The sequence below is a fragment of the Zalophus californianus genome, chromosome 3, assembly GCF_009762305.2.
Source record: "Zalophus californianus isolate mZalCal1 chromosome 3, mZalCal1.pri.v2, whole genome shotgun sequence".
NCBI classification, from domain to species: domain Eukaryota; kingdom Metazoa; phylum Chordata; class Mammalia; order Carnivora; family Otariidae; genus Zalophus; species Zalophus californianus.
This window is the reverse complement of record NC_045597.1, coordinates 184372668-184392593: the sequence shown is the minus strand read 5'-3', so window position 1 is coordinate 184392593 and position 19926 is coordinate 184372668. Positions and strand designations below refer to the sequence as shown.

General features: G+C 37.4%; 1 protein-coding gene across 7 annotated transcripts in view; it reads left to right on the top strand.

The window, feature by feature from the left end:
* LOC113920572 (SPHK1 interactor, AKAP domain containing) overlaps nucleotides 1-19926 on the top strand; it is a 170120-nt gene that overhangs the window by 50034 nt on the left and 100160 nt on the right. For 6 of the 7 annotated variants that reach the window (XM_027590807.2, XM_027590806.2, XM_027590809.2 and 3 more), the window contains one exon: nucleotides 6114-6221. In XM_027590807.2, coding sequence (XP_027446608.2) covers nucleotides 6114-6221 — 108 coding nt within the window. Of the gene's footprint in view, nucleotides 1-6113; nucleotides 6222-11694; nucleotides 11840-19926 lie in introns of those variants that run through there. The other variant, XM_027590810.2, reaches the window with a different exon arrangement.

Below are 19926 nucleotides of genomic sequence, written 5' to 3'. Positions count from 1 at the left end.
TTTATTTATTTATTTATTTATTTATTTATTTATTTTAATTTAAATTAAAATGGCCAACATATAGTACACCATTAGTTTCAGATGTAGAGTTCGGTAATTCATCAGTTGCATACAACACCCGGTGCTCATCACATCACGTGCCCTCCTTAATGCCCATCATCCAGTTACCCCATCACCCCACCTCCCGCCCTCCCGCAACCCTCAGTTTCTTCCCCATAGTTTTTCATGGCTCTTATTTGAACCTTGGAACAACTTTCAGAAGGGGCTTCATTTGTCCTCATGTAAGAGATGCAGAAATTAAGTCCCACAGGAGTTAGAGGACTTGCCCAAGTTTACTCAGTAAGTGATAAGGTGGCATAGAATTCCAGTTCTGCCTCTAAACCTCTGTGACTAACCAACCATAAGTTACTGTCTTTTCCAACCTCGGTTACTTTTTGAACAAAGATTTAAGGCATTGCTTAGATGTGTCCAGGTTACTAAGAGTTTATTTCTCCCTCCCCATTCTATGTCAAAGGTAAATTTATGTAATTTGGATCGCTCTATAAAAAAAAGAGAAATCACTGTAAGATAGAGCAGATAGATCTTTCTTCAATGTTTAGGACACTCCTGCATTTCTAAGAGAAAAACGTGTCATTATTACTTCAAGTTTGTGAACACACAATACATTCATGATTAGCTCTTCATCTGAAATAAGTAAACCTGAAACTAAAAACAGCAGATAAATAAATGAGCCATTGAGAACCTGGTGAGCTTTTCTCTTTTCCCCCTCAGAAAGTGACTCTCTCAGCAGGGAGATCATATTCATAAGGCTTCAGAATCATTAGACTTTCAAGTATGTATTCTTCCTTCTAGCATTCCTGTGTCTCTGATGGTTTGTCTAAACCATTAGACCAAAAGCTCTTCACAGGTTAAGATTGCCTAACATGTGATGCTAAGTGGTTTGTTGAAGGCTGAATTTTTATTCTCTTTGCTTATTTGGCTTTTCGTATACCTGGGAGAAGAGGAGGCAGGGCGAGGGCAAGCAGGAAGACCAGGGGGAGAGTTACGTGCTGCTCCGTGTAGAAGTTACATGCCTTCAGATCGCATCAATTGATTGTTAACAAAACTGAGGCTGGAAGCTAGTGAGTGATTTAACCGAACAGACAGTAGGCTCAGGACTGGAACTCAAACCTCCTTACCACCCAGACCAGGGTCCTGAGAGAGAGACATGAATAAATGCATAGACTGCGATTCCTTAGACACAAGCACAAGAAATTATGTGATTTTACCAACTTACAATGGAGCACCGGCTAATGGGGGCTTTGGAATTGGAGAGCCCAGCTCAAATCCTGCTTCTCCACTAACTAGGCAAATTAGTGACCCCTCTAAGCCCATGAAAAAAGAGAAGAATCATTGTTATGATAGCTAATATTTATTGAGAACTTGCTATACGTTCTCTTGTTTTAAGCACATTACATATATGGGCTTTCAATTCTACCTTGTATGTCTAGAGGTTTAATTCAGATAATATCCTAAGGCCTTAGCCCAGAACATTCTCAATAAATGTAGTATTATTTAATCAAGAATATCGGTATTAATTATCTCGATTAATGAAATGTATGGGGCAACTTTAATTGTTAACATAATCAAGTGAACTATTTCTTTAATTATGATGAATAAAATTCAAATTTTAAAGTTACATAGTGAATACTCTCATCAAAGCTCTCTTCAAAATATTTCTTCTAAAGCATTGAAAGATTTAGGTTTCATTTTAAATTCCACTTCTTTTTTCTGCCATTTCTATTTCCTCCGAAGCAAAGATATACCGTAGAGAGGACACTCTGTATCCCAGGGTATGGACTAGCCAAACAGGTAGTCTTTCTAGCATTTTCTACCGAGTAAGCAGATCCAAAAAGCTGTTGACTTTCCTCACTGCTAGGATAGAACAGAACAAGGTCTTTGCGTATTTTCAGTTATTATTTACTTTAAAAATAGGTACAAAAATACCCTTAAAGTAGAAGACTTGACAGACTCATTTTCTTGCCCTCATTTCTCTGTTGAAGGAGTTAAATGCAGGAGAAATCCAGCAAGTTAGCCAGCTGCTGTCTCCATCGGCCTCGTCATGAGGCAGTGTCTGTCACAGCTGTGGGCATTTCACAGTGGGAGGTGACAGGCTGAGGCCTTTGCGTGTCTCTATCTCTTCCTCCCAGTGTTTCACCAGGAAAACATGCCAACCCAGTCACCACTTTCTGAAAGACCCAAATGACTTGTCTCTGAACTCTGTCCCCTTCCTAAGGCTGACCTTGGACAAAAATAGTTCATATGCTCTGATAAATGACAGTTTCTTTCTTTTGTTGACATATTTTGTTACAACCATAATTCTATGTGCTTTGAATATATAGAAAGTAGAAGACGTCCAGTGGCTACCTTTTGAGGAGTGAGCTTTGAAATGACTAAGAAGTGATTATAGTCGGAGTGTTTATTATACTACACAGTAAAGTATAATTAACTAGGATGTTCATTTGATGCCTCCATTTTAAGTCTCTAATGTTCTTATGGTTCAGAGTGAAGGAAAACTTTGTTTCACTGATGGGTGTTCTAAATGTTAAAGGTCACGGACAGGCAAAGAGCAGAGACATGACAATATGGGTTTCTTTCAGTGTTAACACAAATAGATGTAAAACCATGTTTTTCTTTGAGAAATTCAATACTGATAATATTTGCCAAGTGGATTAATTTAATTATTATAATATACACCACAAAATGTTCCTTCTCCTTAAGGAAAAGTGTCACTTCAGAATTTCACTCATGAAAAACAGCTTTAAAATGGAGGTCCATAGGAGTGCCTGGGTGACTCAGTTGGTTGGTGTCTGACTCTTGATTTCAACTCAGGTCATGATCTCAGGATCATGAGATTGAACCCCACATTGGGCTCCATGCTGGGCATGGAGCCTGCTTTAGATTCTCTATCTCCCCTTACCTCTACCCTTCCTGCTCATGCTCTCCCTCTCTTAAAAAAAAAAAAAAAAAATGGAAGTCCATAAGAAGGTATAGTTATATTAATAAAAATGAGGTGTCCATAAATTTTGAGAAACATACGCCAACTTAGAGTCATTTTGCATGGGTTATGGAAGGCAGCATAATTAAATTGTTTCACGTAAAGACCTTGGTACCTTCAAAACCAAATCCAAAGCCAGTTTCTGAGCAACTTGGGAAAGAAACTCAAATCTCGCTGAGCCTCAAGATCTTCACCTTCAAAAGAACAATTTCTGTGAAGATCCTTATCTTTAAAATAACTTCTACCTTGTAGCATTGCAATAAGGATTAAATTAAAAGGTAAAAAAAAAAGATAGAAGGAAAAATTTAGCACATTTTCCAGCACATTCTAAGCATACAAAAAATAGTAGCTGTAACTATTAATACTACAAAGTGCAAAACCAAAATCACACCTTAGATTAGAAGATTTGCTAAAGACAAATTGTCTTCACAGATCTGAAATGCTTTCAATCCACTAATTTCAAGTGAAAGCATTCAATTTCCTGTCTCCCTTTGTAGTTAATTACAAATAAGAATAGTGAAAAGAGGATAACCTGCTATCTGCATGCCACAGTGTCTGACACTTCTCACCTCCCTGAATAGGCAATGATCCTACCAGGTGAGTATTACTGAAGTCAGCTGCCCAAATAACCTTGGTAGAATAACCAAGAATGGTAGAATAACCATTAATTACTAAGCTAGGATTTCAACTCAGACCCCTTGTGCACATGTTCTTAAACTCTTATTCCATGCTGGAAGTGAAAGTGATTACCAGTGAGGAGTGGGGTGGACCAAGAGCCTTTTTCTACTTTAAATAAAGTGAGTCTAGATTAATAGTTCTCAGTTTTGGAGGGTTGGAATTGAAATTCCCTTACACTATAAAAAAAGTATTGGGGATCTCACAAAGCTTTTGTTTATAGCGGTTATACTCGCTGACATTTTTCAAATTATCAATTAAAGCTAAGAAAGGTTTTTTATTATTTATTTATTTTAAAATAATAATAATTTTTATTTTAAAAATGCTTCGAAAACAATAATAAACACATTACATGTTAATATGCATATTTTTAACTTTTTATTTAAATTCCAGTTAATTGACATACAATGTAATATTGGCTTCAGGTGTACAGTATAGTGATTGAACACTTCTGTTCATACCTGGTGTTCATCACGACAGGTGCACTCTCTCATCCCCATCACCTATTTCACCCATCCCCCCAACCCCACCCCTCTGATAACCATCACTTTGTTCTCTATAATTAAGTCTATTTCTTAATTTGTCTCTCTCTCTCTTTTTCCCCCTTTGCTCATTTGTTTTGTTTCTTAAATCCCACATATGAGTGAAATCATATGGTATTTGTCTTTTTCTGACTAACTTACTTCCCTTAGCATTATACTCTCTAGATCTATCCATGTCGTTGCAAATGGCAAGATTTCATTCTTTTTTAGGGCTAATATTCTGTTGTATGTTTACCACATCTTCTTTATTTAAAAAAATGGCTAAAATGAACAACACAGGAATTAATATGCATGTTTTTTATGTAAAATAAAAATGTTTTTTAGAAAAAAACCTCTTTTAGTGAGAAGAGGAGCGACTTCATTTTACAGTTTTAGCAAATCTCCTTAATGTCCCACTTGACATAAGGCAGCCAGACTCTGCTGTTGGCTTCTGCATGAGGCCAATTGTGCCCTGACACCTGGCGTGGGTCCTGGAGAACTCCACAGGAAACTTAAGAGACCATGACAGTGAAATGGACAAATAAAGTCTTCCTGTTACTATAAAAATAGTTTGACAGCTGGCCTCCCTGGAAGATCTCAGGGACCCCTGGGGGCCCAGCCGGTGTTTTGAGAACCATAGTTTAGGTAAAATCTGCAAGAGAACCAAGAAGCTCTGTTGCCAACTTTAGTCCACAATCATAGTCCACGTTCATCATTCAGTTACCTGCTTGTCCACTATGTGGCTCTTTGTACTATTCTAGAAAAGGACAATAGAAATCTGTCATCTCTAGTAATAACAAACATTGAGTGGGAAAAGATTTAAAAGCAATAATATTTCTCAGCAAAAACAAAAAGTATTATGGAAAGTTGTGTCATAATTATATTTGGTTAACTCACACTGAGAGAAAAATTCATGTGTTTTTATCTTTACAGCATACGACAATCCTTTGTTATGCAGCTGAAATGTAATTGAAGTGTCATTCTATTTTGTGGCAATAACCAAACTGATTAAATCTATTCTATTGCTTAAGTGAAGGTAGTGAGTCAAATATTAGCAGATGTGTACCCTAATAAAGTAGAGGACCCCAGGAGAGCATTGGAAATCTCACATAAGATGCGAAAAATCTTATACACTGTTTGGGTAGTGTTAAAACACATTAGAATTTGAATTGTTTGGTTATTCATGAGATTGCATCTTCAAAATATCTTGTCTCAGAAATATAATTTTTCTTCCTTGCATTACAATCCAAGCCCAGAAACCAGTCATTTGTTAATCATATTTGGGTTTTTTTTTTGATTCATGTATTCAAATTTGTTTTGCTTTACTGTACTGTTTCAACATGGAAAATGATTGTCATGATGCACTTTACTTATTCTTAATAATTTCTAAACTTAACATAGTACCTTGGGTATTCTGTAAGAATTGAATCCTCTTTCACAGACATGTTGGCAAAGCTAAAGCTGAAGGAATATCATTTCAGTAGCAATATTGCACCAAAAGGAAAAACACTTTTTTTTAAGATTGAAAATATTCATAGAGTGCACTAGCACTAAAATGAACTTTGATCCTCATTATCAATTGAACCATACCCCAAAATAATCATTTGAAGTTTCCACACGTTGGACATCATTGAAGTTTCCAGATGTTGGATTTGATGACAGAAGAAAGATCAGTATTAACATCAATGTATTCCTCTAAAACCAGCTCCTGGTTGAATATTTTACACATTCTAGAGGTGCTATTATCATGTAAGTTTTTTTCCAATATCCAGATGCTCTGAGGTGAAGAAAACACCTACAGGTTCTTCAGAAAAGAGCTGCTTGTTGAAATAGAAAGCCTGGCCGTGTGACACTAAGAAGGTTTTCTCGATTCCCTCCAGGTTCTTTGCAGCAACAGCCTGCTCGAGTCTACAGACTACTGGCTACAGAACCAAAGGACGCCTTGCCAGATTGGTTTTGTGGAAGACAAGTCTGAAAACTGTGCTACCGTAAGTAAACACAACTCTCGGGGTATACTTTGAGAAAGCAGGGAGTCCGGGACGTGTGCTCATGCTAAAGATGGAAGTTTCATAATTCATTAAATACAAGCTTAGGAAAGTATCATTTTGGAAAATGCATAACTGGTTTGCACAGACCGTTAACAAAATAGCATGCTGAGCTCATGTTTCTACTCTCATTTTGCTCATTTCAGTGGGTAAATTAATCTGATCAATTCTCTGAAAAGGAAAAATGATGTTTATATTTTCAAAACTGACTGAGAAAACGATTCAGCTATAGAACTGTATGATGAGAAATAAGAGACCATTCAAGAGCCCTCTTGGATTCTTTTCAATATATTTTATAACTGCTGCTAGTGGGTTATTTTCCAACACGAAAATGGTGTAAAAATATTCTACCATTCTTATAAGTTATAGTCATCATCTGAAAACCTTTCAACCTAAGAAATGTACAGGTATGCATTTTAATATACTGGAGCTGAGCTTTACATACAAAACCTTCTTTTTCAAGGAAGAGATGTTCTTATAAGCAAAATTCTTATCGTAATATGTGGGTACATATTGACATGAGAAATCAACAATATGATTTCTTTTTCCTGTTCAAAGATGCTCTTTCCTCTATGTTCTACAAAGTGATATGTTTCATTTTAATTGAAGTCACCTCGCCCTTATGGGGTCATAATTAGAGAGATTGGGGAAGAGTATTTCCAAAGCGGAGAGAAATGTAATTCTCATGACTAAACTGAGAACTTCAGCTCTGAGCTATTCTGGGAGGTAAGTTGAATGCCAGCATTTTTGTTAAAAGAAAAAAAAAATTAAAACAAAAAAAAAGAAGGAAGCTGAAAATGGGATGAAGAAGCTTTTTATATAAAATGGGCAGAACCAGAACTGGCAGACAGAGGATGTAAAACATTTCACACCGCAGAGTCTCGTCGCACAGGGAAAGCAGAGTCCATTCAACAGACTTATTTCAATCTCTTTGTTTAGGCAAATGATTTTAATCCCACTACTTTTAGGACTTTTAATCCCTTATCCAGATAACTGGTTGCTGTCTAAAAATCTTTGGGGAAAACAAAAAGGATTAGGAGGCGAGTAATTTAATAGTGATACCTCCTTTGCAAATTTACTTCTGAGGTGAGTTAGAAAATCCAGACATTTGTGGGTACAGATTTCTAATCACACAGCTGTCCATTGTAAAAGGGAGAAAAATGGAGCGTAAAAGCTTTCCAGCTACATTCTGGAAAAAATTGTTCTCCAAGCAGCTCCTGTATTAAGAAGTCTCCCACTTGGAGGGGCGCCTGGGTGGCTCAGTCTGTTAAGCGTCGGACTCTTGATTTCGGCTCAGTGGTGATCTCAGGGATGTGGGAGGGAGCCCTGAGTTGAGCTCCATACTCAGCTGGAAGTCTGCTTGAGATTCTCTTCCTCTGCCCCTCCCCCCACTCTCTCTCTCAAATGAATAAATAAAACCTTTAAAAAATGAAGGCTCCCACTTGGAGAAAGCAGGAAAGTTGGGGCACTAAAAATTATGCGGTGGAGGGCAAAGAGGTCTTCTCAAAACTTTCTGTTTTTGGAATCTGGATTAGAACTCTGCAATTAAAAATGTTTAATTTATAGCCAGATTCAAGATTACCATTGGATCTCCCCAAGGGAAAAGAACTCTCCTCCCACTCCCCACCAATCCCAATGGATTCAAATTTGGACTTAAAACCATATGACTTCCTTCCTTAATTCTTTGTCCCTTCATAGTGTCAGATGACATCAGTGAGGTTGAGCTTTTACGGTTCTTTCTATTCTTTCCGAAAGGGGAAAAATCCTAAACACTAATAAAAGACATACTGGAAGATTTGTTTTCCCACAATGTTTATAAAAATTGTCCATGACTCTAAAGCTAAAAGAAATTTCAAAATCCCTGTGGTAAATTTGCCAGCCCCTAATCTCTCCAAAGTATCCTTTAGTCCCATTTTCTTAAAGTGGGAGTCCTTTCTGTCTTTCTGACTTGGCACAGATTTCTAGGGTGAGAAGAGAAAACAGAGTCCAAAGTTAGACATTGCTGGAGGGAAGCGATTCTAGAAGGGAAATAGAGGTGAGCCATGGAGATCAAGACCCGGACCTCTTAATCAAACAATACATAGGGAGTGGCCAAAATGGTCAGGGTTTTGGGGTTTTGTTTTGTTTTAAGATTTTATTTATTTATTTATTTATTTATTTATTTATTTATTTATTTGACAGAGAAAGAGCACAAGCAGGGGGTAGCGGCAGGCAGAGGGAGAGAGAGACGCAGACTCCCCGTTGAGCAGAGAGCCCCATGTGGGGCTTGATCCCAGGACCCTGGGATCATGACCTGAGCCGAAGGCAGCCGCTTCACCAACTGAGCCACCCAGGTGCTCCTGGGTTTTGGGGTTTTTTGGTGTGTTTTTTTTTTTAGGGTTTTATTAATTCATGTACTTAATTGCCTTTTAAAAACAAATTCTCCATAGCAGGATGAAAGTGAAAGGTATAATTTAAGGGGAAATTATTGTATTTTAAAATAATATCTTTATTCAAGTTTCATTTAAAATTCAGTTTAATAGGGCGCCTGGGTGGCTCAGATGGTTAAGCGTCTGCCTTCGGCTCAGGTCATGATCCCAGGGTCCTGGGATCGAGTCTGGCATCGGGCTCCTTGCTCAGCAGGGAGTCTGCTTCTCCCTCTCCCTCTGCCTCTCCCCCTGCTTGTTCTCTCTCTGTCTCTTTTGCAAATGAATAAATAAAACCTTTAAAAAAATTCAGTTTAATAAAATCATCCCAGATCAAAAAATCTCTATTCAAATAACCAGAACAGAATCTGAGTAACCTGTAGCAATATTGGTTCATATTTTATCGCTTTGTACTCTGTTCATAGCTCTTGTGTTAATCGTTGCTTCTTTAACTGATTTCTTCCCTATCAAAATTAGCAGCCAACTTTTTGAGATCCCATTTTAATTGACTTGGGATCCAATATACTGCATTCGAAGTGTCTGGACTTGTAGTTTTTTAGAACTAAGAACATCAGCGTACCAACATTTTCTGAATTCGAGATGTCCACTTAAAATTTTTATTGAGGGACAAACTCAGACTTGGAAAACCTTCAGGGTGTGGTGCTCCTGGGTCAGTATGACTGTTTGTTCTCAAGCATCAAGCGAAGAATTTTTTGGTTATTATTTCAATAGAGAACTGCATTCATTTCACAGCTAAAATGAAGAGCCTTAATGAAGAGTAGTTTGACGTAGTCAGAAATATGATAGGCACACCAAACAGGAACAGCTTGCCAGGAAGTCTGGCTCAAGAAGCCCTCTAAAAGTCACCCTTAAAAGTTTTTCATCAGGTATCCAATATAAAAAATTTGCTTATGTTTTCCTAAATAGCATTCTCTTATCAAACTATATAATTTCATTTTCTTTCTAATTTGCCATTCTGAAAAAAAAATTAATACACTAACTTTAACCTTCAGGGTCTTTTTTTTTAACCTCATTTTTTTTAAAGATTTTATTTATTTATTTGAGAGAGAGAGAGAAAGAGCGAGCAAGGGGAGGGGTAGAGGGGGAGGGAGAGGGACAAACCAGCCCCGAGCTGAGTGCGGAGCCCAACAATGGACTCCATCTCACAACCCCAAGATCATGACCTGAGCTGAAATTAAGAGTTGGACACTTAACCAACTGAGCCATCCAGGCACCCCTAACCTGATTATTTAAAAGAAAGAAATGTGGAGAAGGGTAATGGAATTGGAAGCCAATTTCCAAACCCAACAGCTGAGACATTATCTTAATAGAGGTCCTTAACACAAGGGGTAGGAATTAGACTTTTCAAGTCTCTTGACTTTTTTTTTTAATTAAAAACTGATTTAGTTTCTTTTTAATCTGCTATTACCCTTTGCTATTTACTCAAATTTATTTTTTTTATTTTTCAGAAACCCTCGTTTTAATGCTTCATTAAAATTACCTTGACAATTCACATTATTTCTTTTTTTAATTTAATTTAATTTTATTTTATTATGTTATGTTAGTCACCATACAATACAGCATTAGTTTTTGATGTAGTGATCCACGATTGATTGTTTTCGTATAACACCCAGTGCTCCATGCAGTACGTGCCCTCCTTAATACCCATCACCGGGCTAACCCATCCCCCCACCCCCTCCCCTCTAAAACCCTCAGTTTGTTTCTCAGAGTCCATGGTCTCTCATGGTTCGTCTCTCCCTCCGATTTCCCCCCCGCTTCATTTTTCCTTTCCTTCTCCTAATGTCCTCCACGTTATTCCTTATGTTCCACAAATAAGTGAAGCCATATGATAATTGACTTTCTCTGCTTTACTTATTTCACTTAGCATAATCTCCTGCAGTCCCACCCATGTTGATGCAAAAATTGGGTATTCATCCTTTCTGATGGCTGAGTAATACTCCATTGTATACATGGACCACATCTTCTTTATCCATTCATCTGTTCAAGGGCATCTCGGCTCTTTCCACAGTTTGGCTATTGCAGACATTGCTGCTATGAACATTGGGGTGCATATGGCCCTTCTATTTATATCTAGTGTCAGACTCTTTTGTTATGGATCATTTTAAGATTTGGCTATTACTCTGCAAATAAATTATACCCTCTAGGGTGCATCTTAATTGATGAATCACAGTATTTGAAAATGTGTTACATTTTCCTTCAATTTTTAAATAAACAAATTAAATTTTCAGGCAGGCTTCAACATCCCACACATGATATTGCAAAACTAAGAAGATATTTGACAGCTGTTCCATGAGTCTCTGATGTCAATGCAACCCAGTGGCAAAAATGACAAAATGATATCTTGGATGACTGCTCTTTATTCTATATTATTTCTCCAAATATTTCTATACCAAGTCTGTTATGAAATTTTAAAAAAAGGTAAGTTAAGGAAGAGACAAATACTCCACTTGATAAGCTGATCTATGGAAAAATCTAGACTTATATGATCAAGGAAAAATATAACTATAGAACTGTGAAGAGTTATTTTACATTATCTAGTCCAGGTATTTACCAAGATTTCAAGAAACTTTTAATGCTTTTTTCCTTTAAAAAATCAAGTTTGGAACTTGTTTTTTTTAATTCTTTAATTTTAGACTTACAGAAAAATTGCAGGAATTCCTAGAATTCCCAGGTTCCCCATAATCCTTCCCTTTTGTGTGTGTATATGCATCTGTAAGTGTCCATATAGCATTTTTTTCTAAAACTTTTGAGAATGATTTGCAGACACAATGCCCCTTTATCCCTACATACTTCAGTGTGGAACATAAATATTTAAAACCAGGATTGAACCCAGAGCTGCAGAAACTCTTGTTCAGGCTACTAATTTGGTTCCAACTACACAATAATGTTCTTTAAATATTTATTCAAGAATTTTCAAGGAGAAGCTAAATGCTGCCCCCATAAAAGTGAAAAATCAAATGCTGGCAGTGGAAGTCAGCCAGACTGAGCAGAACGAAAGCCCTGTATTTAAATGGACCCGATCTCAGGAGACAGTACGCTGTCAGGTTGCCCACATGAGAGGGAGCTCTCAGCCCTCAGCCCTGGTACATTATTCCTGCCATCTTCATCCAGGACTGCTCTTGAACAGAAGTTTTGGTAAGTTACGTGTCTTCCATGTTGATTTTCAGGGTTTTGGTACCGTTGGTTGGTCCCCCACCGTTGATTGGTCCAGAAGAACTTTTTGGAGTCTTGCTTCTTAACCCAGCCCTAGATAAAACCGAGAAAGTGAGGCAGCTCTGAGTGCCATGGAGCAGATGCTCACAAGTGGTCTGTGTGGCCTCACCTTGCCCTGGGCAGTAGCTCCTGAGGCTCCTTGGGAAATCCATGAGTCCCAGGGAAAATTTTTGACTCCCAATGAAAAAAAGTTCCACTAAACTTTACCAAGCCTCTAGAAGCCAATAAATGAGAAAGAACACTTTGTGATAAAGCATGACATGGAGGGGTGGTAGAGAAAAGAGCCACCCACCAAAGCAACTAGGCGGCTCTAAGTCCATGAGGTCACATGCAAGAAACTGACACCTAGAAATGTGATAAATAAAACTGAATAGAGTTTTGATATAACTTGAGGGTGACACCTACAGTGTGTGGACAAGTGGTACAGTAGTAATGTGGGTGTAGACGTTAGATCTAGTCTGAACATTTATCAATGTCATGGATCCTGAAACTAAGAGGGAGTTTTTACAAGTTTATTTTAATTGAAAATTGAGTTCATGTTCTATCGCTTATGTTATAGGTAAAATGCTGCGTAATAAAAATTAAGATCCTTGACTTTCTTTATTGGCCGCAGGAATTACAGTGTATATCTAAGCATTACTTAAACAAGTGGAATGAGACTAGTCATAATATGAAAAGACATTAAGAGGGAAATCTAGGTGGTTATTTGTATGACTATTTAAGTTTGATGCAACTGCAGAAACCAATTTTTCAGTGCATATACTTCAGTAAACAACAGAAACAAAATGAAAAATCAAATAACAACTATATATATATATCTCAGTGCATAAAGAGTGACCACAATTCATTATGAAAAAGTGAAATTTCCAACAGCAGAGTTGGAAAAAAGCCAAACATAAGAAATTCACTGAACAGCCACCTGGGTGCTTTAGTTTGTTAAGTGTCTGCTTTTGGCTCAGGTCATGATCGTCAAGCTTCCTGCTCAGTGGGAAGTCTGCTTCTCCCTCTCCTTCTGTACCTCTCACCTGCTTTTGTTCTCTCTCATAAATAAATAAATAAATAAATAAATAAATAAATAAATAAATCAATCAAATCTTTTTAAAAAAGACATTCACTGAATAATACAATTGTTATTCTAGACTTGAAAAAAACAATTAACTGCTCTGATAATCAAAGATAATCAATTATAACTATTACAGAATTTGTTTCCAATAAACTTGTTAAGATTGTAAAAATTATTATACCCAGTGTTGATGTAAGCACAGTTAACAGGACACTCTCAACAACTGACATAAGGAGTAGAAATTGACAGTTAGTGTAATCTTCCTGGAGAAAAGCTTTGCAATGTGTACTGTCCAAAACGTTTTAAATATTCATGACTATTGATCCACTTCTAAAGAAATGGCCAGAGTTATGTGCAGACTGATGTAAAATACAGTCAATGAGCAAAGTAATGTACCCAAGGGAACAAACCAGATTGACTTAAAACACGGACTCAGGAACATGGAGTCAGGGTACTTCGATTTGAATCCCACCTCCCCTTTCTAGCTACATAATCTTGAGCAAGTTGTTTAGTCTCTCTGTGCCTCAGATTTCTCATTTGTCAAATAGAGATGTTATAGTATTTATCTCATGGATTGTAAGGATTAGATGCATTAACATGTCTAAAGTTTTAGAACAGTGCCTGCACATAGTAAATATGATTAAGTATTCAATGAATTCAACAGCATGTGATGTCAAAAAATAGAAAAATCTTGCATGCCCCATAGTATAGGAATGGTTAAATAAATGTTGGACATTTATACCATGAGGATTGATGCATTCTTTACAAAGTTTTGTAAAATAAAAATATTTCAGCACATGGAAACAAAGCCTCCCAATATAATTGTGTATAAAAAATAAGCTCCAAAATTGTACATTATATATATTAAACAGGACAGGTTAATCAGTTGGATGAAGGAAAGAGAGAAATCAAGAATTAAGTCTTATGATTTGGGCTTAAGCTCCTAGATGGGTGGAAATTTTATTGACTGTGATGGGGAGAGCAAGTTGGATGTGGGAGCAGGAGGATGGTGCTGGATGTCTTCTAGTCATCCAAGTGGAAACGTCAAGTTGGCAGTCAGGTGCACAACTTGGAGTTGCTGGAAAGATCAGGTTGAGAGATAAGAGATTTGAGCGTCTTCACGGGGACGCTCAGAGAGTAGAGCAGATCAGTCAAACCAAAAAAGGTGTATAGATAGAAAAAAAGGATTTGCAACTGAGCATGGGGTATTCTGATAAGTGCTCATATGGCGATCCCCATGTCCCAGGGTCCCCCAAAAGCAAGAGATTATTATTTAAGCATGTAAACCTGAGTTTCAAATACATAATGGAGGATTTTATATATCCTGATATTTTTGTGCTTAAAGTACAGTCGGATGAATAGACCTGAGTGTACATTTAAACCTGGGTGTTCATACTATTCCTCTTTAAAATTCATTTTGACAGATGAATGCATTATTAAAATAGCTCAGAATAGCTTTGAGTTTCAAATTTCATACAATTCCTGCTATTATAGCAATTTTCCTCTGAGTGGAAAGCCTATCAATCAAGAAAAACTAAAAACAATAAACAATGTTCCTCATTAAATACTTTTCAGCTTCAAGGATATCGACTATATAATTTCTATTTCTTTTTAGTAGAATTGTTTGTTTGGATCAACATGTCTTTCTTAATCAGTTCTTCCAGAATCCCAAGAAAACTAGTTATAAGTAATAGCTTTTTTTTTTTTTACAACTTAGAGTTTTAAGGTTTTTTTTTTTTAATAAATAAGAAGAAATTTAGAAAAGTGGGCCTCACTAATGACTACTGTAGGATGTCTGCTTTTTGGTTCAGAGCCTCTGGAATACTATTTCTCTCTTTTGTAACAATGACACAAGCTCAACCTAGAGGTTTATTAGGAAATAAGAAAGTGCTAAAAGAAGAATTTCTGCTCTTCCATACTTGAATACTACTCTCTTATTAAGACCAGAGGCAGCCCTTACTTTACATTTCAGACAGTACTGAGCACATTGGCTGGTTGAAATTGAGTCAAATTATCTGGAGGCATTCAATGTACTTTCCAGAAGCATCTGAAGTGGCCAGAAGGGACGAAGGAAAGTTTGCCCCTTGCTAAGTTGTGCCTAGGGTTTCGTTTAAAACAATAATTCAGCAGACAGCCTAAGTCAGTAGTGGCTTGGGTAGCTTTATTAGGACCCAGAGATGAATTATTCTTAAGCAGGGGCCAACAACCTTTGACCCTATTGTTGGATTAGGCTGAATGGTTCTTTGTTGTGGGGGGCTTTCCTGTGCATTGTAAGGTATTTAGCAGCATCCCTGGTCTCCACCCAGTAGATACTAGTAGCATCTACTCTCCAGTTGTAACAACCAAAAATGCCTCCAGATGTTGCCAGTGTCTCCTGGCTGGGGGTGGTGGATGAGGGGCAAAATCTCACCCAGTTGCAATTGCTGCTCTAAAGTTTCTCCAACTTTAACCCTTAGTCTCTCCAGAAGTATCTACTATTCATAGGCTTCAACTTGAGCTCCCCTCACGCCTGCAGAGACACGGGAGGAAAGCACAGCCTCCACTACTCCCTAATGATCCTTGCTCACCTGTTACCCCCATCAATGGCCATATGCACTGGGAGGAAGGACTGAAAATGAAAGTTCATGAGACAGCCAAAACCAGTCCAAAATACCTACCTGTAGGTCAAGGTCCATTAATTTATGGCTGTTGCCTCTACCACACAGAATTCAGTATCACTGGAATATCCCAGGCAACCAATTTCTAGATTGAGGTGTATTACATTTATTTATAACATATCTTCCTTATTTATCAAATATAATGGCAGTTACATAAGAGATAATTGGAAAGCAACAAGAAAGAAAAGCACCCTGATTCTGATACCTAATGCATCGACTCTTGGTACCCAGGTTATTTCCTTCCACCCTTTCCCCCCACAAACCAGAAAGAACAGGCATGTCAGCTCATCTCTATTCCAAATGGGAATGTGGGTCCTGAGTTGAAGGGCTCCTCATTTTTAAGAGAAGTCAGAAATTTTGTTTTCTACATGAAATCTGACTTCTAAAAATTGACCAGTAATAAAATTTTCTTTCAACATTGTGTAAACAAAACAGAGCATGTCTATGGGATGGAATGAGCTGGTAGGACTCTAGTTTCTGACAGCTGCCATTTCATCTTGTGCACAGCTGGTGTCATTTTTTGTTACCTGCCAATTTCTATTTGCATTTGAATTCAGAACTTCTGTCACTAAACAGTCTCTCAAATGCTTTCCAGCTCAAAAAGTATGTTAGTGTAGGACCAAGTAGATTATTAGAACCCTCTTTCTCATTACCTGAAGTAGCGTGTCTAGATTTTTACCACTCTCCATGAATAGACAACACCATCTTCTGTGGCCTTACTCTCTGAAGATGATTTGGAAAATAAAATCTTAACTAATCTGGAAAATAAAGGACAGTGGATTAAGCCAACTTATTTCCCTTATTCATATGTGTGCATATATGTATATATATATTCATGTATGCATATACATATAATATATACTATATATTTTATATATATATATACATTTTATAATATTATATTGGATATATTTCTGTTGTAAGTGTTGGTCTAGTAAGTAAACAATTCACTTCATGAAGACCCAACCGAAAAAGAATGGTCCAAAAGATAAAAATTAATCCGATAGCGGGGGCAATTGGAGGGGGAGACAAACCATGAGAGACTACGGACTCTGAGAAACAAACTGAGGGTTCTAGAAGGGAGGGGGGTAGGGGGATGGGTTAGCCTGGTGATGGGTATTAAAGAGGGCATGTATTGAATGGAGCACTGGGTGTTTTACGCAAACAATGAATGGAATGCTACATCAAAAACTGATGATGTAATATATATATATATATATATATGGTGATTAACATATTATATATATATATATGTATGGTGATTAACAACATAATAAAAAAATAAAATAAATTAATCCAATAAACATATTTGGGCTCAAGCATCCACTTCAAGACCCTCCACCATCTGCCCTGTCCAAATTTGGCTCTTGATCAACCCTCACTCCCTGCTACCACCCTTTCCCCAAGTTTGCTGGAATACTTGCCATTCTTTAAACATCAGTGTCCCTTTGCCCATGCTATTTCCTTTTCCTAGGCTGCCCTGGAGCCAGCCTCCTGCCTCAAAAATTCTTATAGACTTTTTTAGTCCAACTATGTTCACACAAAACCGTCATTTCATCTTTTAAGCATTGCTTATTCATGACAACTCAGGAAAAAATATTGCATTCTTCTTTCAGATTAATTCCTGGGAAACTCACTGTGATTTCCTGCATTCCTTACTGTATTTGGAACTGACAGCTAGTTTGTCAATTACTTCAATATTGTAGTGCTTCAAAATTGCTTTGTCTTAAAGAGAACAAGTGGTCATCGTTCTTAATGAAAGTACTGTTCGGGGTGTCTGGGTGGCTCAGTCGTTAAGCGTCTGCCTTCAGCTCAGGTCATGATCCCGGGGTCCTGGGATCGAGCCCCGCATCGGGCTCCCTGCTCAGCAGGAAGCCTGCTTCTCCTCTCTCCCACTCCCCCTGCTTGTGTTCCCTCTCTTGCTGTGTCTCTGTCAAATAAATAAATAAATAATCTTTAAAAAAATAAAAGTATTGTTCCCCGCTGCGTTCTTATTACTTATATATATTTTTCCATTCTTACATATACTTATGTTACTCCAAATCTTCTTTAAAAAGCACATATCAAGGCAAGCAAGAGACACTTTCCTTGCCCCTCTCTGCCTGTGAAACCATTCATCGTACATCCTCCTTCTCTTGATCACCAAACTTAAAAACAAATAAAAAGTATACTGTCTCTGCTACTTGGCTACTACTTGGCTGGCTCACCATTCTGTTGAAATTGTTCTTATTAGTGTCACCAAATCCACTGATGTGTTTTCACTATTTATATTACTTGGCAGAACTCACTGAACTCATACCCTCACCCAGATTCTGAAAACTAGCTCTTTTCTCCATGACTTCAAGAACATTATTATTCTAATTGTTTTCCTGCCTCTGGGATCATTACTTCTTTGTCTTATTCCTGGACTTTTGTTCTCCACCACCTGGCACTTTGTGGTGGCATTTTCCAATGATCTGTGCAAAAGCCTGGTCCCTTCTTGCTGATTGCTTTCATTGGATCATTCATCCATATCTCATGACTTTAGCCACATCTATATGCCTGTGACTGCTATCTGTGTACTGTAGACATATTTCTAGGTACTTGTTGGATACACCCACCTGAACATTTCATAAATAACCCAAATATAACTGGAGGTAGGTATCTAAAAATATGTTCTGCCCTCTAAATTTTCAATTTCCATTGATGGTTTTGTAATCTACATATTTCCCCATGCTATGCTCCTTAGAATCACACTCACCTTATGTTTCTCCTTTACTTTTCATCTCTAATCGGTTACTGAAAACCGTTTTGATTTTTCAAGTCTGGCTGTGCATTTCCATTCTCACTGTCACTGTTTTATTGCCTAATGCCCCACAAATTTCTTCTGAGATTTAATATGCAAAAATCAAAAGCAAACACAGAAGGGGAAAACAAAACAAAACAAAACAAAAAAGCAAAGAACACCCTAAGGCCCTGGTATCTTTTCCTCCTGAAATCTTTTGCAGCAACAAATTCCTAGATTTATTTTAAGGTTCTGGTGGTAGGAATAATTACATTCCCAGTCCCCACTACCACCCTCAGCATCACAGAATTCCTCCAGGGGCTGCTGAATCAGTTCAGTGTCTTAATTCAAGACCATGGCTCTAGTTTGCAATTGGACTGAATATGAATTCCAAAGGAGCTGATTCACCATCGCTATCCTAATTTTTAAAGTGCTACACTAAATCACAGGTCAGTGAAGAAACATTTTGACATTGGCACACTTTGACGTTGGAAACACAATATTTATTTGCCAGAGCCTACTGGTCGCACCAAAATCTAATACTAACTGGAGTGCATATTTACACCACATGCTAAGCAAACAGAATGAACTAGTGTTCTCCTATTCTGCCAAACTAAGTGGCTAAGCTTCCATTTGTGACATCACAAAACCCAAAAACTGGAATAAGCCTAAGACGGTATATTGCCCATCCTTCTCACTTTTCAGGTGAGAAGAAAAAATTGCAATGAAGAGAAAGGGTTGCTCAGAGCTATGGAGTAAATTAGTAGCAAGGCCAAATCTAAACCCCAGATCCACCAGCTCTTAGTGCAGTGAGTATACTTTTTCAGTTTTATGGTAGGTCCCCATCTCTGTAAAATATTATAATTACTGTATCAAAATGTCATAGAAAGTATATAATTTCTTCATTGTAGGATTGAGGCATAAGAAACTTGCATTAGCAATCCAAGCTGAAGACCCTAAATTAGTATTATTGAAAAGTTCCAAGATATTTAGCTTTATTGGTTGTTTTTAGTAAATTTAAGATTGTCACATGTTTGTAGATAAATTACTGTTGATTGTATCTGACATACCTGGTTACATCATCATTTGTAGGTATAAATGTCATTAAGATCTGATATGTCTGTACCATCAAGCCAGGCCACTTAGCCCTTGGTCATCTCAAGGGGCAATGCCTACACTTTCTCATCCAGCTGGCATTTATTGGGTTTTACTCTGTGCAAACTACTCTATCAGAACCTCTGAGGGGTATGGAAATATGAGCAAAGAATCTCTGCATCTTAAGCAGCTCAGAAAAGTGGACATTTTAGGTAATATAACAACTCTGGATACTGATCCCCCCTCACTCTCCTGGGCTTGTTTTGTTGTTATTTGATTTTTTTTATTTTTTTTTTTATTAGGCTATGTTGTTTTAGTGAATCTATTTCCCCATTACAGCGTGAAGCCTTTGGTGTCATTCCTCAGGGATGCATAGCCTTGGGCCTAAGCAGTCACCTAGGATGACATTGGTCTTAGCAAGTCTTTCTTT